Source organism: Ochotona princeps, chromosome 7 (genome assembly GCF_030435755.1).
Source record: "Ochotona princeps isolate mOchPri1 chromosome 7, mOchPri1.hap1, whole genome shotgun sequence".
Taxonomy (NCBI): Eukaryota; Metazoa; Chordata; class Mammalia; order Lagomorpha; family Ochotonidae; genus Ochotona; species Ochotona princeps.
Window position 1 is genome coordinate 68,552,428 of NC_080838.1, and position 14,650 is coordinate 68,567,077.

The 14,650-nt window shown below is 43.1% G+C and overlaps 1 protein-coding gene across 1 annotated transcript; it reads right to left on the reverse strand.

The window, feature by feature from the left end:
* Positions 1-9,453: 9,453 nt before the first annotated feature.
* Positions 9,454-14,340, reverse strand: LOC101534748 (growth-regulated protein homolog gamma-like). The gene is made up of 4 exons (XM_058666648.1): positions 14,198-14,340; positions 13,978-14,101; positions 13,748-13,831; positions 9,454-9,457 (listed from the first exon to the last, which is right to left on the reverse strand). The coding sequence occupies exons 1-4, from the start codon at positions 14,298-14,300 to the stop codon at positions 9,454-9,456; spliced, it is 315 nt and encodes a 104-aa protein (XP_058522631.1). The 5' UTR covers positions 14,301-14,340.
* Positions 14,341-14,650: the final 310 nt, after the last annotated feature.

A 14,650-nucleotide genomic window follows, 5' to 3' on the forward strand; every position in this document is an offset into this window, starting at 1 on the left:
GTTGTGTTGTGGCCGTGTGGGCTGTGTGTCTCCTGGAGAGGGGAGAAGCCCTTTTATGCGTGGTCGATCGGGGTGGGAAGCGCAGGAGCCCAGTGCTGGGGAAATTCCCGGAGCTCCTGGTGTTTCCCCGGTTTCCGGAAGGAGGACACTGGAGGGGGGAGCGACCCACCAGGGGCTGTGCTCCTCGCCTTGCCCCTAATCCCTAGGAGAGTGAATTGCCGCAGAGAGGGGCCAGTGACCCCCTAGAAGAACAGTTTGAGGAGCTGGAGGAATTGGGTAGGAGGGCACAGCGGAGACCCGCTTTTCCATTTGCTATGGAACGTTAACTGTTCTCTGCTTGAGTATTTGTTTTAGGAACGCGACCATATACTGTTAAGTGCTTTGTCATCTCCCATTGCACAAAAGAAAAGTTGGCTCTTTTTCCTGGAATGTAACAAGCACCAAGATATAATCACTCTGTGTGTCACATCTTTCATTAGGCGGCAGAAGAATATCATTATCAAATGTTGCCTTTGCTGTTGAATTAGGGACAAAGTGTCCTAATTCTAATTTCCGTTCTCTGAGAAATTCCGGAACTTCCAGACCTCGAGGAAGCCTAGCTGGGCTGCACAATTTTTATTCACAAAGGTAAGGCTGTTCAGGCAGAGGAGAGGCTGCGGGCATACTGCATGGAGCTGCGGGGCTAGAGCGCTAACTTTGGCTCCCTGCCCTTAGCTCCAAGTTTGCTGCAAGCCCAGAGAGGCATAGGAAGTGAAAGCAGATGTGTGCATCCTGCCACACCCTTTGCTTAGGGTGCTGCAAGGGCACCCGTTGCCCAGCATCATGCTGTCCACGCGAGCACAGCCTGGCGGATCTCATCCACGTACTGGTCCTTCGGACGTAAATCTGATTTCATGTCCGGATTGAAGGGACTTTTCTGCCTCCAGAGATTTCAGAAACTCCCTAGAAAAACCATCATTGGTCACATTTTTGGCCGTTACTGATTTCTAAACAGACATTTTAAATTGTTGACCCAGGTCCAACGTGATAGCTTAGTGGCTAATATCCTCTCCTTGCATGCACTGGGATACCATATGGGCGCTCACTTGTGTCCCAGTTTCTCTACTTCCTATCCTGCTTTTGGCCTGGACCCTACGCCCACGTGGGAGATCTGGAGAAAGTTCTTGGCTCCTAGCTTCAGATCCGCTTAGCTCTGGCAGTTGCTGGCACTTGAGGAGTGAACCAGCAGATGGTAGATCTTTCCGTTTCTTTTCTCTGTTTATTTGCTCCTCCAATGTAAGTGGATAAATCAGTCTAAAAATAAATAAATAAAAATGAATGGTTGACCTAGGCTCTTGCCACTCAGGAACCCATTTTTTTTTAATAGCCTCAATGTTTTGTGAGATGGCAAGTGCAGTTGGAGGGGGCCAGGTTAGGTGAGGTCCTGGGTGTGAATCTGCCTGAAGTGTGGGGATCTTCATGGGAAGGTTTCTGCTGTCTTCACAGGAGACCTGAGTTGATTTTGTAGTTTTCCTCCTGGACCAGATGAGCTGCTATACCCTGTCCCTCTCTCATAAGTATATATTTTTTAAGTTGTAAAAATTCACTTGAGAGAGAGAGAGAGAGAGAAAGAGAGAGAGAGAGAGAGAGAGAGAGAGAGAGACTCCTCGTCTTTTGATTGCAACTTCCAGGGCTAAGCCAAACTAAAACCAAATGCCTGGAACCTACCCAGGTATCCCACATGGTTGTCAGGAGCACAAATACTGTTGCTTTCCCAGGCACATTAGCAGGGAGCTCGAATGGAACAAGAGCAATTAGGACTGAAAATGATACTTTGATATGGGATACCAGTATCACAGTGCCCCAATGGTCTGTAGGCAACTGCACAGGTTGCCTTGTACCTAGGGAAGTGTTACACTGCTGGGAGAAAAGCAGCCAGTATTCTGGACCTGGTTAATGCCAGCATAGTTGCTTGCTTATTTATTTATTTATTTAGACTTTAATATTTGCTGGAAAAGGGTCAGGCTGAGCTGTGCTGCAGCACCCATGGGTGTGCTTGAGAGAGACGCTTGGGGTATGGGCTGGGCTGTTGGCAGTAGCAGTGGCTGGCAATTGCAAAATTTGGGCTGGATGTGAGTCTGGTGGGGGTTATTCGGAAATGCCCTAACTAAACTGCTATAGCTGCTGGTAAGAGTGAGGCCTGGGGCTGTGGTGGGCTGGCTACTCTGGGCTTCAGCAAAGATGAGTTTGCATGAGATATGTGGCTGAGGAGCAACTGACCAGGCAGCCACATCCACTGGCAAGTGTGTTGGCTGGTGCAAGTGACAAAGTGAACCTGCATTGGCTAGAGCACAAAAGAGACAAGTCTGAGATCACCCCAGGCGAGGGTTCTTGGAGGACTTGCCAGTGATTTCACTGGACTCAAACCCTGGCCACAGGGAGAATCACTGGGTGTGTAGTCTGGCATTGGAGTGCATGTATCGGGACTGGACCTCCTCAGTTATTGATGCCTGTGTGGTGGATAGCAAGCCTAGATGCACATGTGAGATATGACAGCAAGCTCATCTAGACCAGCAGGAGACACCAACTGCCTTGTAGAGGATGAAAAGCAGAAGGGATTGGACAATTCTCCTGGCCAAGCTAGCACCATGTTCCTGAATTTAGATGTACCAAGGTGGACTCTATCAACCAATAGACTTTAGAAAAAAATTCTCAGCCCTGGAGCAATGAAACCAACAATGTTTCAGGGCTATCGAAACCACTCAATTAATATCCTCACAACATTCTCTCCACGTGGGGGTCTTTAAGGAATCCTCAAATGTTCCACATCTCTGGGTGTTGATGTGGTTTGAGATCAAGGAGCAGTGCCCTCCCCCCCTCCATTGAGAACACAGGGGGGAAAAAAAGCAGAAACATTTATCCAAATCATCTTCCTTGGTACCCGAACCTCCCCATCCTAATCAGAGGCTCACATGGGCATGCATTCTTCTCAACGATGTGAACAATATTAAAAAAAAAAATTTTAATTAGAAAGTTTTCAAAAGATCTCATTTTCTTAAAAGAGAATAGAAAATGAAAGATAATCTACAGTTTTCAAATGTATGATCAGCTCCTAAATACTTGAGAATCAGTGTTGCGATTACTGCTGTCATCCTCATTGTTCCAGTATTCTTGGTTGGAAATACTGCACTTTCTTGAAATCAATACGTCAGAAATTTAATACTCATTTAAAAGTGAAAGGTACATTTTGATTTTTGTTTTGATTATGAAGGAATATTTACAAATGTAGAATGAGTATAGAGGGCAGAAAAAAATGATGATTTTTCACTAAGGTTTTAAATCTCAGTTAACTGTATCAAACACTTGCAATTTTTTCTTCAACACCCCTGGAATGCAACACGTCTTGTGTGTTTGTCAGATGCTGAGTGAATGTAAAATGTTACCTGGAGTGACATTTTGATGCAACGTTCCAAGTGCTTACTCATATATAAAGTGCCTTCAGAGTTTGTGGCAATGGATCCAGTTTAGCCCAGTGGTTACCATACCTTCATCACACACCGTAGTACTCACTTTCCATTCCCAGCCCCAGCTCCTGACGTCAGCCTCCTGACAACACAGAGGTGGTGGTGATGGCTCATATAATTGGATTCTTGAAACCTGCATGGAGGAACCTGGACTGAATTTGGCCCCTGGCTCTGATGCTGACCTAGCCCTAGTCACTGGGAACATTTTGAGAGTGAATCAGTAAATCGGAACTCTTTCGGTTTGTATAGATGCTTCTCAAATAAATGTGTTAAAAAAAGATTAAAAATGGTTTGTGGAAAATGCCTATTACGAAAAAACTATGCATGAACTTTTTCTTTTGAAGATTCACTTATTTTTATTGGAAAGGCAGATTTACAAAGAAAAGGAGAGGCAGAAAAATCTCATGTCCTCTAGTTCACTCCCCAAACAGCCACTACGGCCTGAGCTGAGATGACCTGAAGCCAGGAGCCTCTTCCGGATGTTCTAGTGAGTGTAGGATCCAAGGGCCTGGACCACCCTCTGCTGCTTTTCCAGGCCAGTAGCAAGGAGCTGGATCAGAAATGGGGCAGCCAAAACGGAAACCCTGCCCATATGGGATGCCAGCATTTGCAGGTGGAAGATTGGCCTGTTGAACCACTGCAATGGCCCCTATGCATAAATTTCTATATTAATTAATTAATTAATTAATTTTACAAAAAGGGAAAGCATCTTTTAATTCTACTTTCCATGAAGTCTTTGGAATATTTTTTCCAAAAAAATTTATTCATTTTTATTGTACAGTCAGATATACAGAGAGGAGGAGAGACAGAGTGAAAGATCTTCTGTCCGCTGATTTACTCCCCGAGTGGCAACAGTTGGAACTGAGCCAATCCAAAACCAGGAACTAGGAGCTCTTCTGGGTCCCCCCACATGGGCACAGAGTCCCAAGGCTTTGGGCCATCCTCAGCTGCTTTCCTAGGCCACAATCAGGATAGGAAGTGCAGCAGCTGGGACATGAAACAGCAGGGCTGCTGGGACACAAACCAGCACCCATATACTATCCTGGCGCACGCAAGGTGAGGACTTTAGCCACTAGGCTACTGCACAGGGCCCTTGAAATACTTTTGTATGTAAAATCCACTTATTCTTTTTATCTGCCTCATGCATGAATTGCTAGCTTTTTCTCCATGTTACATTTTTCCCAAAGTCAAGAAATTTGATGAAACCTAAAATTTGAGTTCCAGGCATGGGGCTCTATTCACCATACATTAAAAAAAAAAAAAAAGTCTTCTGAAATAACTGAGTGGTCTGAAAGATAAGGTCAGGAGAGTTGCTTGTTTTTAATGTTTGTCATTCTTATGGCTCAACTTTACATCTCCCAAAGCTTAGAAGCAACAGCCTACTGACAAGTCCCTTGTGTTTTATTGCATTAACAGAAGCAATGTCCTTTTGTGCCCTGACAATGACGTACTTGATTTAATAAAAATATTTATCTATCTGCTTCTCCAAGGCGATGTACTTCCCTTCCAAAATCCAGTTAGTAAAAATGAATCTCACAGCCTGGCAGCTTCCTGGAGGAGGAGAGAGTTATTTTATTTGGCTCTTACTTAAGGAGATAAGGATCACAATTATCTGCTGACCCAGTTTGGGCACTTCCTCACCTTTCAGTCCACACTAACAAGAGGCAGTCCATACTTCTACCCTCCTTATAACTTAACCAAACAGAAAGTATTTGCTTTAATGGTGGATCCATTCCAAGGCCTTGGCCTGAGCAAACAGTCAAAATGAAGAGTGAACATAACGTCAGTACCTATACAGCAGTAGCAAGAGCCACACGGGGCCTCTAGAAAGCTCATGTGAAACACATACAATGCTGGATTTAACCTTTTTGTCAAAATAAACATGTTTTAAGGTTGTCATTTAAAAAGTTCATTTTATTTATATCTATTTAAGAGAGAGAGGGAGGGAGAGAGAGATCTAGTTGTTGGAGCAGCCAGGGCTGGACCAGGTCACAGCCAGCAGTAGGAACTCTAAATGGGCCTCCCACATCAGTGACAGGAATCCAAGCACCAGAGTTCACTGCTCTTCAAGATGCTTTAGTAGGAAGCTAGATTGGAAATGGGGAAGCTGGGACTCCCAACTGGCACTCTGACTTGGGATAGTGGCATCTCAGAGGGTGACGTAACCACCACACCAAATGGTTGCATCAACAAATTTATTTTAAATTCAATTTCCCATGAACATTTTGAAGTACCCTGGTATTTGAGGACTGATCCATAACTATTTTTCAAAGGACAGCATAATAAAACCCAATTACCTACAAAATGAGGTGTTAATATTTTTCTTCCTTTTATGATATATGAGTTATTAGAATTTTATTCCTGACAGCTCCATACTTACGTTTCAAAAAGTTAATTTAAAACAGCCCATTTCTGTTTTACTAAGTGTCATCCTCAATAATTACTCAGTGCTGAGCTGGATGACAAGTGTATGTGCTGGAATTTAAATTCATGCACTCACCAATCTGAGCAGAACAGTCATCAGTGAAATAACACCATAATTCCCTTTTGAGTTACCATACACACACTGTCTCATAAACTTTTAGTGACACTCATGTTCTTTTAAAACTTGGAATTGCAGCTGTATTGCAGGCATGGATGGTGCCTCAGGGACAGACAGACAATACAGCACAAATTCGTCCAAGCTTGCCTTGGGAACTGAAACCGTCACAACTGCCAGCCTTATTTTTTGACAATTGTTTGAGTGACTGCCTCTGGAAGGAGGAAGGGAGAGGTGCTTGTGGCATTAAAACTTTATACTCATCTACGTCTTCCCAGCATTTTACTGACTCTCAGTATCGCTCTCTGGGCCAGTCTGTAGTACATATGTCATTACTCTCTGCATTGGATTCCTTTCTCCTTTTGATATCAGAATCTTAGAGTTCATTTGGAATCCTTGTCTCCTTCCTGTTACATGATTGGTGAAGCCAGCACAACCCTACTCCAAACCCCCAGGATTGAGTTGCCAATCCAAAATGATATTGGCCATTCTAGACCTACTCCACAGCTGCTCTGATAGATTCACGGGACAGCATGTGACCTAAATCGACCCATGTTAGGAAAAATACCCCAAGTCATTGTTGTCAGGAAGTGTCTTGAAAAACAAACCTTTGCTTCCAGCTGGTTATAGCTAATGTTTAAGGAAACCCTGCCAGAAACGAAGCTAGTCCAGAGATAAGCAGCCAAATATGAGATTACTGAGGTGAAAATGTGAACTCCAGTGTCCAACTGTAGCTCATTTACTCTTCAGTCTATGTTGTTACAGGACAATAAAATGCTTTTGCTTTTCATTAAGCATATACAAGTCAGATTTTTCTTATTTCAATTACTGCAAGAGTTACAGTTCTAACCAAATGGGGAATTCCACTTGAATTTAATCCCTTCCTTAATTTGACTCTGCATTTTAATTGGTCATCTTCTCAGTCTTTAGAACATTAGGATGAAGAGGATTAAAACATCACCCCACTCACCAAACTTCCACTGCAATGGAGGAGATGAAGGTGCACACGGAAGTTTTAGAAAAGCTTGGTGACACCATAATAGGCTGTGATCAGGGGTGAGGAAGGAAGTGGATTTGTTTGAAATAGAATTGTTCTGAAACATGTGAACACTTACCTGAGTTTTATGAAAGAAATGCTTTTAAATAATGGGGAAATATTGAGGGGTGGGAAACATTCCAGACACAGAGAGGACCAAGTGAACAAAGGCATGGTGTTTGGGAAAAGCACAGACATACCGAGAGCAGTAAGTGAGTTTGTACACCAGGAACTCACCCTGGGACAAGGCAAAGGGGAGCACTGGGGCAGGAGACGGCTGCCAAGCCCCGGCATGGGAGGCCACTCTGCCTGTTGGATCCTGCTTGTAAGTCACCTTGGGGGCCACTTCTGCTAGAAAGTTCTTGCATTCGTCTCAGGGTGCTTGCATTGGTCCCTGTGCACAACTCACATTGTGACCTTTGTTAACTATCCACCATGGGAAAGAAAGAAAGATTGGGGAAAGGTATACAGCTTAAGCAAAAAATGAAGGGGTGGTCACTGTTAAATTCAAAAGATCATTGTCAGACACATGCAGCATGCAAGCAAGTGCCCTGACCATTTTTACAGAAGGTGAACTGACCAGTGGTAAAACCGAAATCCCGAAGTTGACATTCCTCTTTGGTACTTACTATACTTGGCACGTGATTTGTTGCTCCAAAGGATCACTTGTCGCACAATGGTGATGTTGAAGTGGTAAAAGCTTTGAGAAGTGGAGTGTATGAGAGCTAGTTAGACCCTTGAGGGTGTTGCGCTTCGAAAACATTAAGGAAACTCGTTTTGGATCCCGATTAGTTTCCACAAGAGTGAATTTCTATAAAAAAGCAAGACTGGCCCCATCCTACTCTCTGGCTCCTTGTCTTGCCATATAATCCTTTCCTCTTTTCATGCTCATGCACTAAGCCATCCACCATGATGTGCTACAGCCAGGGGATCTTAGCTAGAGCTGGCACATGGTATTTGCAATTTCAGCCTCCAAAAGTATGAGTTAAATAAACCTCTTTTCTTTATTTACTTTTAAAGATTTATGTATTTTTTTATTGGAAAGGCAGGTATATAGACAGGAGAGAGAGAGGGAGAGATTGTCCATCTGCTGTTTCACTCCCCAATTGGCCAGAGCTGAGCTGATCTAAACCAGGAGCCAGCAGCTTCATGTGGGTCTCCCACATGGGTGCAGGATCTCGAAGACCTGGGCCATCCTACATTGTTTTCCTGGGCTGCAAGAAGGGAGTCAGACGGGAAGTAGAGCAGCATATGGGATGCTGTTATCTTTGCTTATAAAGTATTTCACCTTGGGTATTTTGTTATAGCATCAAACAATAGAACTGACTGACCAATACAACACCTAACCTACTATCTTCTGCACTGCAGCTGTTCCTTTCATCTACTGAATTAGCAAAGACACTTTCATGATTCAGCAACTTATAATTATTTAAATTTAGTGCAGTTATCACTGAGTTTTACAAGATATTAGATTTAGACTTTTTCGAGAATTGTTTTCTTGAAGATTTATTTATTTAAGACATAATCACACAGAGAAAATATCACACACACACACACAAGATCTTCCATTTTCTGGTTCATTCCCCAGTTGGTTGCAACCACTAGGGTTCAGCCAGGTGAAAGCCAGAAGGAGGGAACTTCATCCAGGTCTCCCATGTGGGTATCCGACACCCATATACTCATCCTCCAGTGCTTTGCAAGGTGCCTTAGCTGTGAGCTGGAAAGAAAATGGAAGATCCAAGACCAAAATTGGTGTCCATTGGAGAATGTCAGAATCATAGATGTCTGCTTAACTCACTGCACCAAACTGGCCATTATTCTGAGATTTTTAAAGAAAATAGATATTCATGTAAGTTACAATTTTGGTTTTCTTTATTAAATGATTTATTTATTTGTTTGAAAGGCCAAACTATAGAGAGGAAAAGGGAGAGAGACAGAAATAGACTCAGAGAGGAGAAAGCTCATTCATTGTTTCACTCCCCAAAAGGCTGCAAGAGCTATAGTTGGGCCTATAGTCTGAAGTCAAGAGCCAATAATTTCTTCCAGGTCTCCCACGTGGGTCCAACAGACCCAAGTATTTGGTCAAACTTCTGCTGTCTCCCCAGGTGCACTAGTAGAGAGCTAAACAAAAAATGGGACAGAAGGAACACAAACTGGTGCTCATATGGGATGCAGGTGTTACAGACGGATTTAACCCACTATGCCACAATGCCAGCCCTCTGCTTTCTTAAGTTGATTTTCTAAACTTTTGCTGAGATAATACTAAATGATAACATTATGTTATAGTCTATGAGACAGTCTTCAAAATGTTCATGTAAAATGAAGTCAAAAGAGTGTGAATTTTCAATTAGCTCTATGTAGATTCCTCATAATTATTATCTAGAAAACACAAAAAAGCCAAAATTATGCAAAGGATTACTTTGAAAATGTGGCAAAAGAGGCCGCATCTAAATGGAAATATTTTATCTAGCTAGATGGTCATAACGGATATGGAAACAAGATGACTACTGTAGCATTGGGGAAGTGAAATTTGGGAAGTTTTGGAGATGAGTTACAAACCACAACAAACGTATTACAAGCAGTATATGATGGATATAGTACAGTCAGAAAAATGATGAATCATAAAAACTTGATGATTAGAAAAAGTCCTCTGTATAACTTTGCAGCATTTTTTAAAGTGCTGATAAATTCTTTATGGTGCCTTTTAGGAAATGTTCTAAGTTTACAGAAAAAAGTGCAACTTATGCAATTGCTAGGCTAACCATCCATATATATTAATGAAGAACAGTTGGTTGATTAGATTGTTAACTTTTATATTGTAACTAGTTTTTAAATACTGCTTCTTCTATTAAGTTTTGAAAGAATCCATTAGAATCTTTAACTATGAGTATAGATTTGTTTATTGCTTATTTTTGGTGTCTTTATTTTGCTTTATATATTTTGATAACACCATGTCAAGTTTATAAAATTGTAGAATTGTTTCATCTATTTTAGAATTGCTCCATTTTTTTATTTGGAGTCAGCAGCCTTATCTTTAAAACAATTCCTTTGTTAATGCCTATGTATATAATAGACTTTCACCAACAGAACAATCAATAATTGTATCAATACCTTATATTAGTAACACATTCATAGTGATAATATACAATTAACATATTTATGAAAAGTTTCTTAGTAGTGTTTGCTTGATATCATACTTCCATGTTTTTTTAAAAAAGATTTTTATTTGAAAGGCAGATTTTACAAGGAGAAGGAGAGACATAGAGAGGTCATCCATCCATTGGTCCACTCCCCAAATGATCACAGCAGCTAGAATTGAGTTGATCTGAAGCCAGGTGCCAGTATTTTCTGCTGGGACTCCTTGGTAGGTGCAAAGCCCCAAAGATCTGGGCCATTCTCCCCTACATTCCCAGGCCATTCCCAGGGAGCTGGATCAGAAGTGGAGCAGGACTGGATCATGAGCCAGCGCCCTTATGGGATGCAGATGCCACAGGGCAGAGGATTAGTCTGTAAGGTCACCCCACAGGTCCCTTTTCCACGCCTTTTGAATACACGCTACCTGGGTCCTAGTATTTAAAGTTTATCTTTAAGTAGCATAGACATGTCTTCATTATACACTCTGAAAATTTTTGAGATTTAATCAGTGTTTATTCCAATTAAGGTATTAACACAGGGGCCAGGTGCCGTGGCCTAGAGGCTAAAGTCCTCACCTGAAATGCACAGGGATCCCATGTGGGTGCCAGTTCTAATCCTGGTGGCTCCACTTCCCATCCATTTCCCTGCTTGTGGCATGGGAAAGCAGTTGAGGATGGCCCAGGGCCTTGGGATCCTGCGCCCATGTGGTAGACCTGGAGGAAGCTCCTGGCTCCTGGCTTCAGATTGGCGCAGCACTGGCTGTTGCGCTCACTTGGGGAGTGAATCATCAGATGAAGAATCTTCCTGTCTTTCTCTCCTCTTCTCTGTATATCTGACTTTGCAATAAAAATAAATACATCTTAAAAAAAAAGATATTAACACAGGTGTATACAAGTCTACTATTATGATATTCTTTTATCCCATCATTTGAAAAGTAAACTTTTAAATTTGGAATGATTTTAGATTTATAAGAATTTGTGTACATGGTACAGAATTCCCATATCTAATCATTTGTCCAGTGTCCCCTATTATTGTCATCTTACACAGTTGTGGTATGTTGCTAAACTAACAAATTAACATTGGTGCATCAGTATTAACTGAACTGTAGTCTTCATTTGGACTTCACCAATTTATCACTGATGTCTGTGTTCTGTTGCAGGTCCAGCCCTGATTACCACACTCACCCTCAGTATTCACTCTGCTTTTGTCCCCTTTGAATTGCTATAGTTTCTTAGTATTTTCTTGTTTTTCACAGTCTTGACCATTTCAAAAAGTATGCTACATATTTTGAAAAATGTCCCTCAATTTCATACTGAAGCCATGATCATCCTGATAATATCGCAGTTATGAATTTTCAGAAAGAATATGCCATATTTGAAGGTTCTTCCTATCACATTGTATCAGTGAATCCATGACATGGAATGTCATAAACAGTCATAACAACCTCATTCTTTTGAAGAAGACTGTGTTTCACAGATGTCTCTGTGATAGGTGCTTGTCTTTGTTTTTACTGTCTTGTTTGGAGTCCAGTCCCCACTCACCTGGGGAGAGGGCTCAGCCTTCTTTTCATGAAGGAGACAGACCTTGGTTTCAGGTCAGGTCGGGGTTCTTCCTTCAGGAAGATGTGTAGGCTCCTCCTGTCCCATTTGTTGTTGCATTCCTTTAGTTCTTTTATATTTTTCAGGTATTTACTTAATTCCATCTTATCTCCTCAGGCATTTAATTTCAAAATTTTGCAATTTATGTTTTAGTGCTTGACCTTGAAATTATGTTCTTGCTACATTGTGGCTGCTTTTAACTTAGCAGTTGAAGAACATGTCAGACTCTCAATCCATTTATCTCCTTTCATATCTTTTTGCTACTTTGCCCAGATGTCTTTCTTTACCGTATGTTTTGATCTCCATAGGTTATTAAAATGGAAAGTACCTAATTATTTGAAAAATCTACTTATTGAAAACATTAAGTAGGATTCTCATTATAACAACCTAAACATTGTAAAATGTTAATCTTGAATAGCAACTTTGTCAGTGTGGGAAAAAAAGCAGATCATACAGAGTTAGGATTGTCAAGGTGAGCATCAGATACTGTGTATGTTCTAAAAGCCACAAGTATTTGTTCCTTGAGGAAGAGAAAAATCAGAAAAGTAGGAGGCAGATGCGAGCACAAATCTCACTGTATAACATTGCATCCAACAGAAACTAATGCACAAACAGAGCAAAGGAAGGCAGAAGCATATTATTTTCTGCAAAACTTTTATTTTCATGTCATTGGTAAAAATAACTATAACGTCTCTGCTCATTGTACAATGAACATAAAACAAGGCATTATGCCCTACAAGCAAGACATAAAATGTCCAAGGGAAGAATCAACATGAAAATGTTGAGTATATAACATGAAATCATTTCAATAAATAGCCAACATTCTTTTCAAAAGGTACAAAAATAAATCGACACACACGCATTCCCTGTCCTCAGCAATGATTTCACCATCTCATTGCTGGGATCCCACACATAGTACACATCCTCTGTTACAGGACATGTAATAGTTTCCCAATAAATAATATTAAATTTCAATAAAATCCAAAAATCCACTGTCTTTCAATGTGGACAATAAATAGGACAGAGAGATGTTGGATGAAATCCACTCATCTTTTCAAATAGGAACATGTAAAATATTGAAATAGAGGCTTTGAAAAATAAATACATAATAAATAAATAGAAGTCTCCTAGGAAACCATCAAATATATGAAGCCCTTCTCCCAGGGTCCTCGGAAGTCAAGCTGCTGTTCTGTGCAGTGTCAGCTCTCCCGAGGGCAGGGACGATCGTGCAGCAACCACAGCCATGAGATTTTTCTTTCTTCTTGGGTCACTTGCTGCTGCCCCTGGGTAGAGAGAGAGAGATTAACGTCAGAGGTGCCAAGCAAGCGCTGCTCTTCCACTGGCCCCTAAGACAGCAAGGACTCTTGGGAGAAAAACTTGCCTACTGTGTCTGGCTATACTCACTGCCTCACACAGCCCAGACCCTGGTCTCCTGGATATTTTCCTTGTAGAATAAATCGATTGCTGTCTCAAGTACGTAATGGGCTGCAAAAAGCCAAAACTTCGCTCACCAAAATAAGTCTTGGTTAAAGATTGACATGCCTGATCTCACTGAAGCCAACCATACAGGCTTATGTAGCCGCTACTATCATTTACCCTCTTTTGCTGAAACTAAAAACGATTAAATAATGTCCACGTAGACGCTAGCCTTGGTTTAGGACAGTGTCCATGAAAAGCAACTGCTCTTCCAAAAACCAAGGAGCACATTAGCGCAAATCTGGAGCCTTCGTTTTTCAGGCCTGAGATATTTTAGCATTATTAGACAAATCTGCTTAGTCTTTGAGGAACTGATCCTCACTCACACGAACAGAACAGAGAGTACTAACCACCAGACATTCAATTCCAGCACCAGAGCAGGCCCAAGGCATCTGGGACAAACTTCTTTGCATTTTTTAAGGGGTAAGGTCAGGGAAGGGAAAGAGGGGCTCTCACTCACCTGCTGAGCATCTTCTGCAGGAATTTCTTCACCATGGGAGCCTCAGGGTTGAGACAAACGTCCTGCCCGGACTTGAGAGTGGCTCTGTGGGAAGAAGGGAGGACCACGTGAGGCGGGGGTCCGGCTGGAGCAGGGGCAGGGGGCAGGGGCAGGGGCAGCGGCCAGGGGCAGGGGCCAACGCAGGAGCAGCTGCGGCGGCAGCAGCAGCCAGGGCAAGGGCAGGGACTTACATGACTTCAGTCTGGTCACAGTGCGGACCCGGGGGCGACATCTTCACGCTCTGGATGTTCTTGAAGTGAATTCCCTGTACCATCTGCAAGCACTGGCAGCGCAGTTCGGTGGGCGCGGGCGCTCCTGTGGGAAGCAGAGACTCTGTGAGTGGGGCTGTGCGGGACGGGCACCTCCGCCCCAGTGGCGTCCCACGCGGGGTTGGCTGGAGCGGGGACTCACCTGCTGCGCGCCGGCCGGAGGCCACCAGGAGCAGCAGCAGCAGCAGCGTGGCCCGCAGGAGCCGGGGAGCGCGGGGCGCGGCGGGGAGCGCGGCGTGGGCCATGGAGCTCGGCGGCGGTTCTCGGAGCGGGTCAGCTGCGGGTGTTGTGTTGTGGCCGTGTGGGCTGTGTGTCTCCTGGAGAGGGGAGAAGCCCTTTTATGCGTGGTCGATCGGGGTGGGAAGCGCAGGAGCCCAGTGCTGGGGAAATTCCCGGAGCTCCTGGTGTTTCCCCGGTTTCAGGAAGGACACCGGCCCGCCCTACTGCGTAACAGGCTCTGATCCAGGGACTGGATCCAGACTTTCTGCCTCAAATCCCCAAGAGGGGTGAGTTGTCATGGCGCGCTGAAGTCCTCTCACAGAGAAATCTGCGTGCTCAGTGAGCTCAGTGCGCAGAGCAAGAGGGACGAGTCAGG

Coding starts and splice junctions, on each gene's coding strand:
- LOC101534748 (XM_058666648.1), bottom strand. CDS start 14,300: ATGGCCCACGCCGCGCTCCCCGCCGCGCCCCGCGCTCCCCGGCTCCTG. Junction 14,102..14,197: donor CTCCGGCCGGCGCGCAGCAG/GTGAGTCCCCGC, acceptor TGCTTCCCACAG/GAGCGCCCGCGCCCACCGAA. Junction 13,832..13,977: donor TGTGACCAGACTGAAGTCAT/GTAAGTCCCTGC, acceptor TTCTTCCCACAG/AGCCACTCTCAAGTCCGGGC.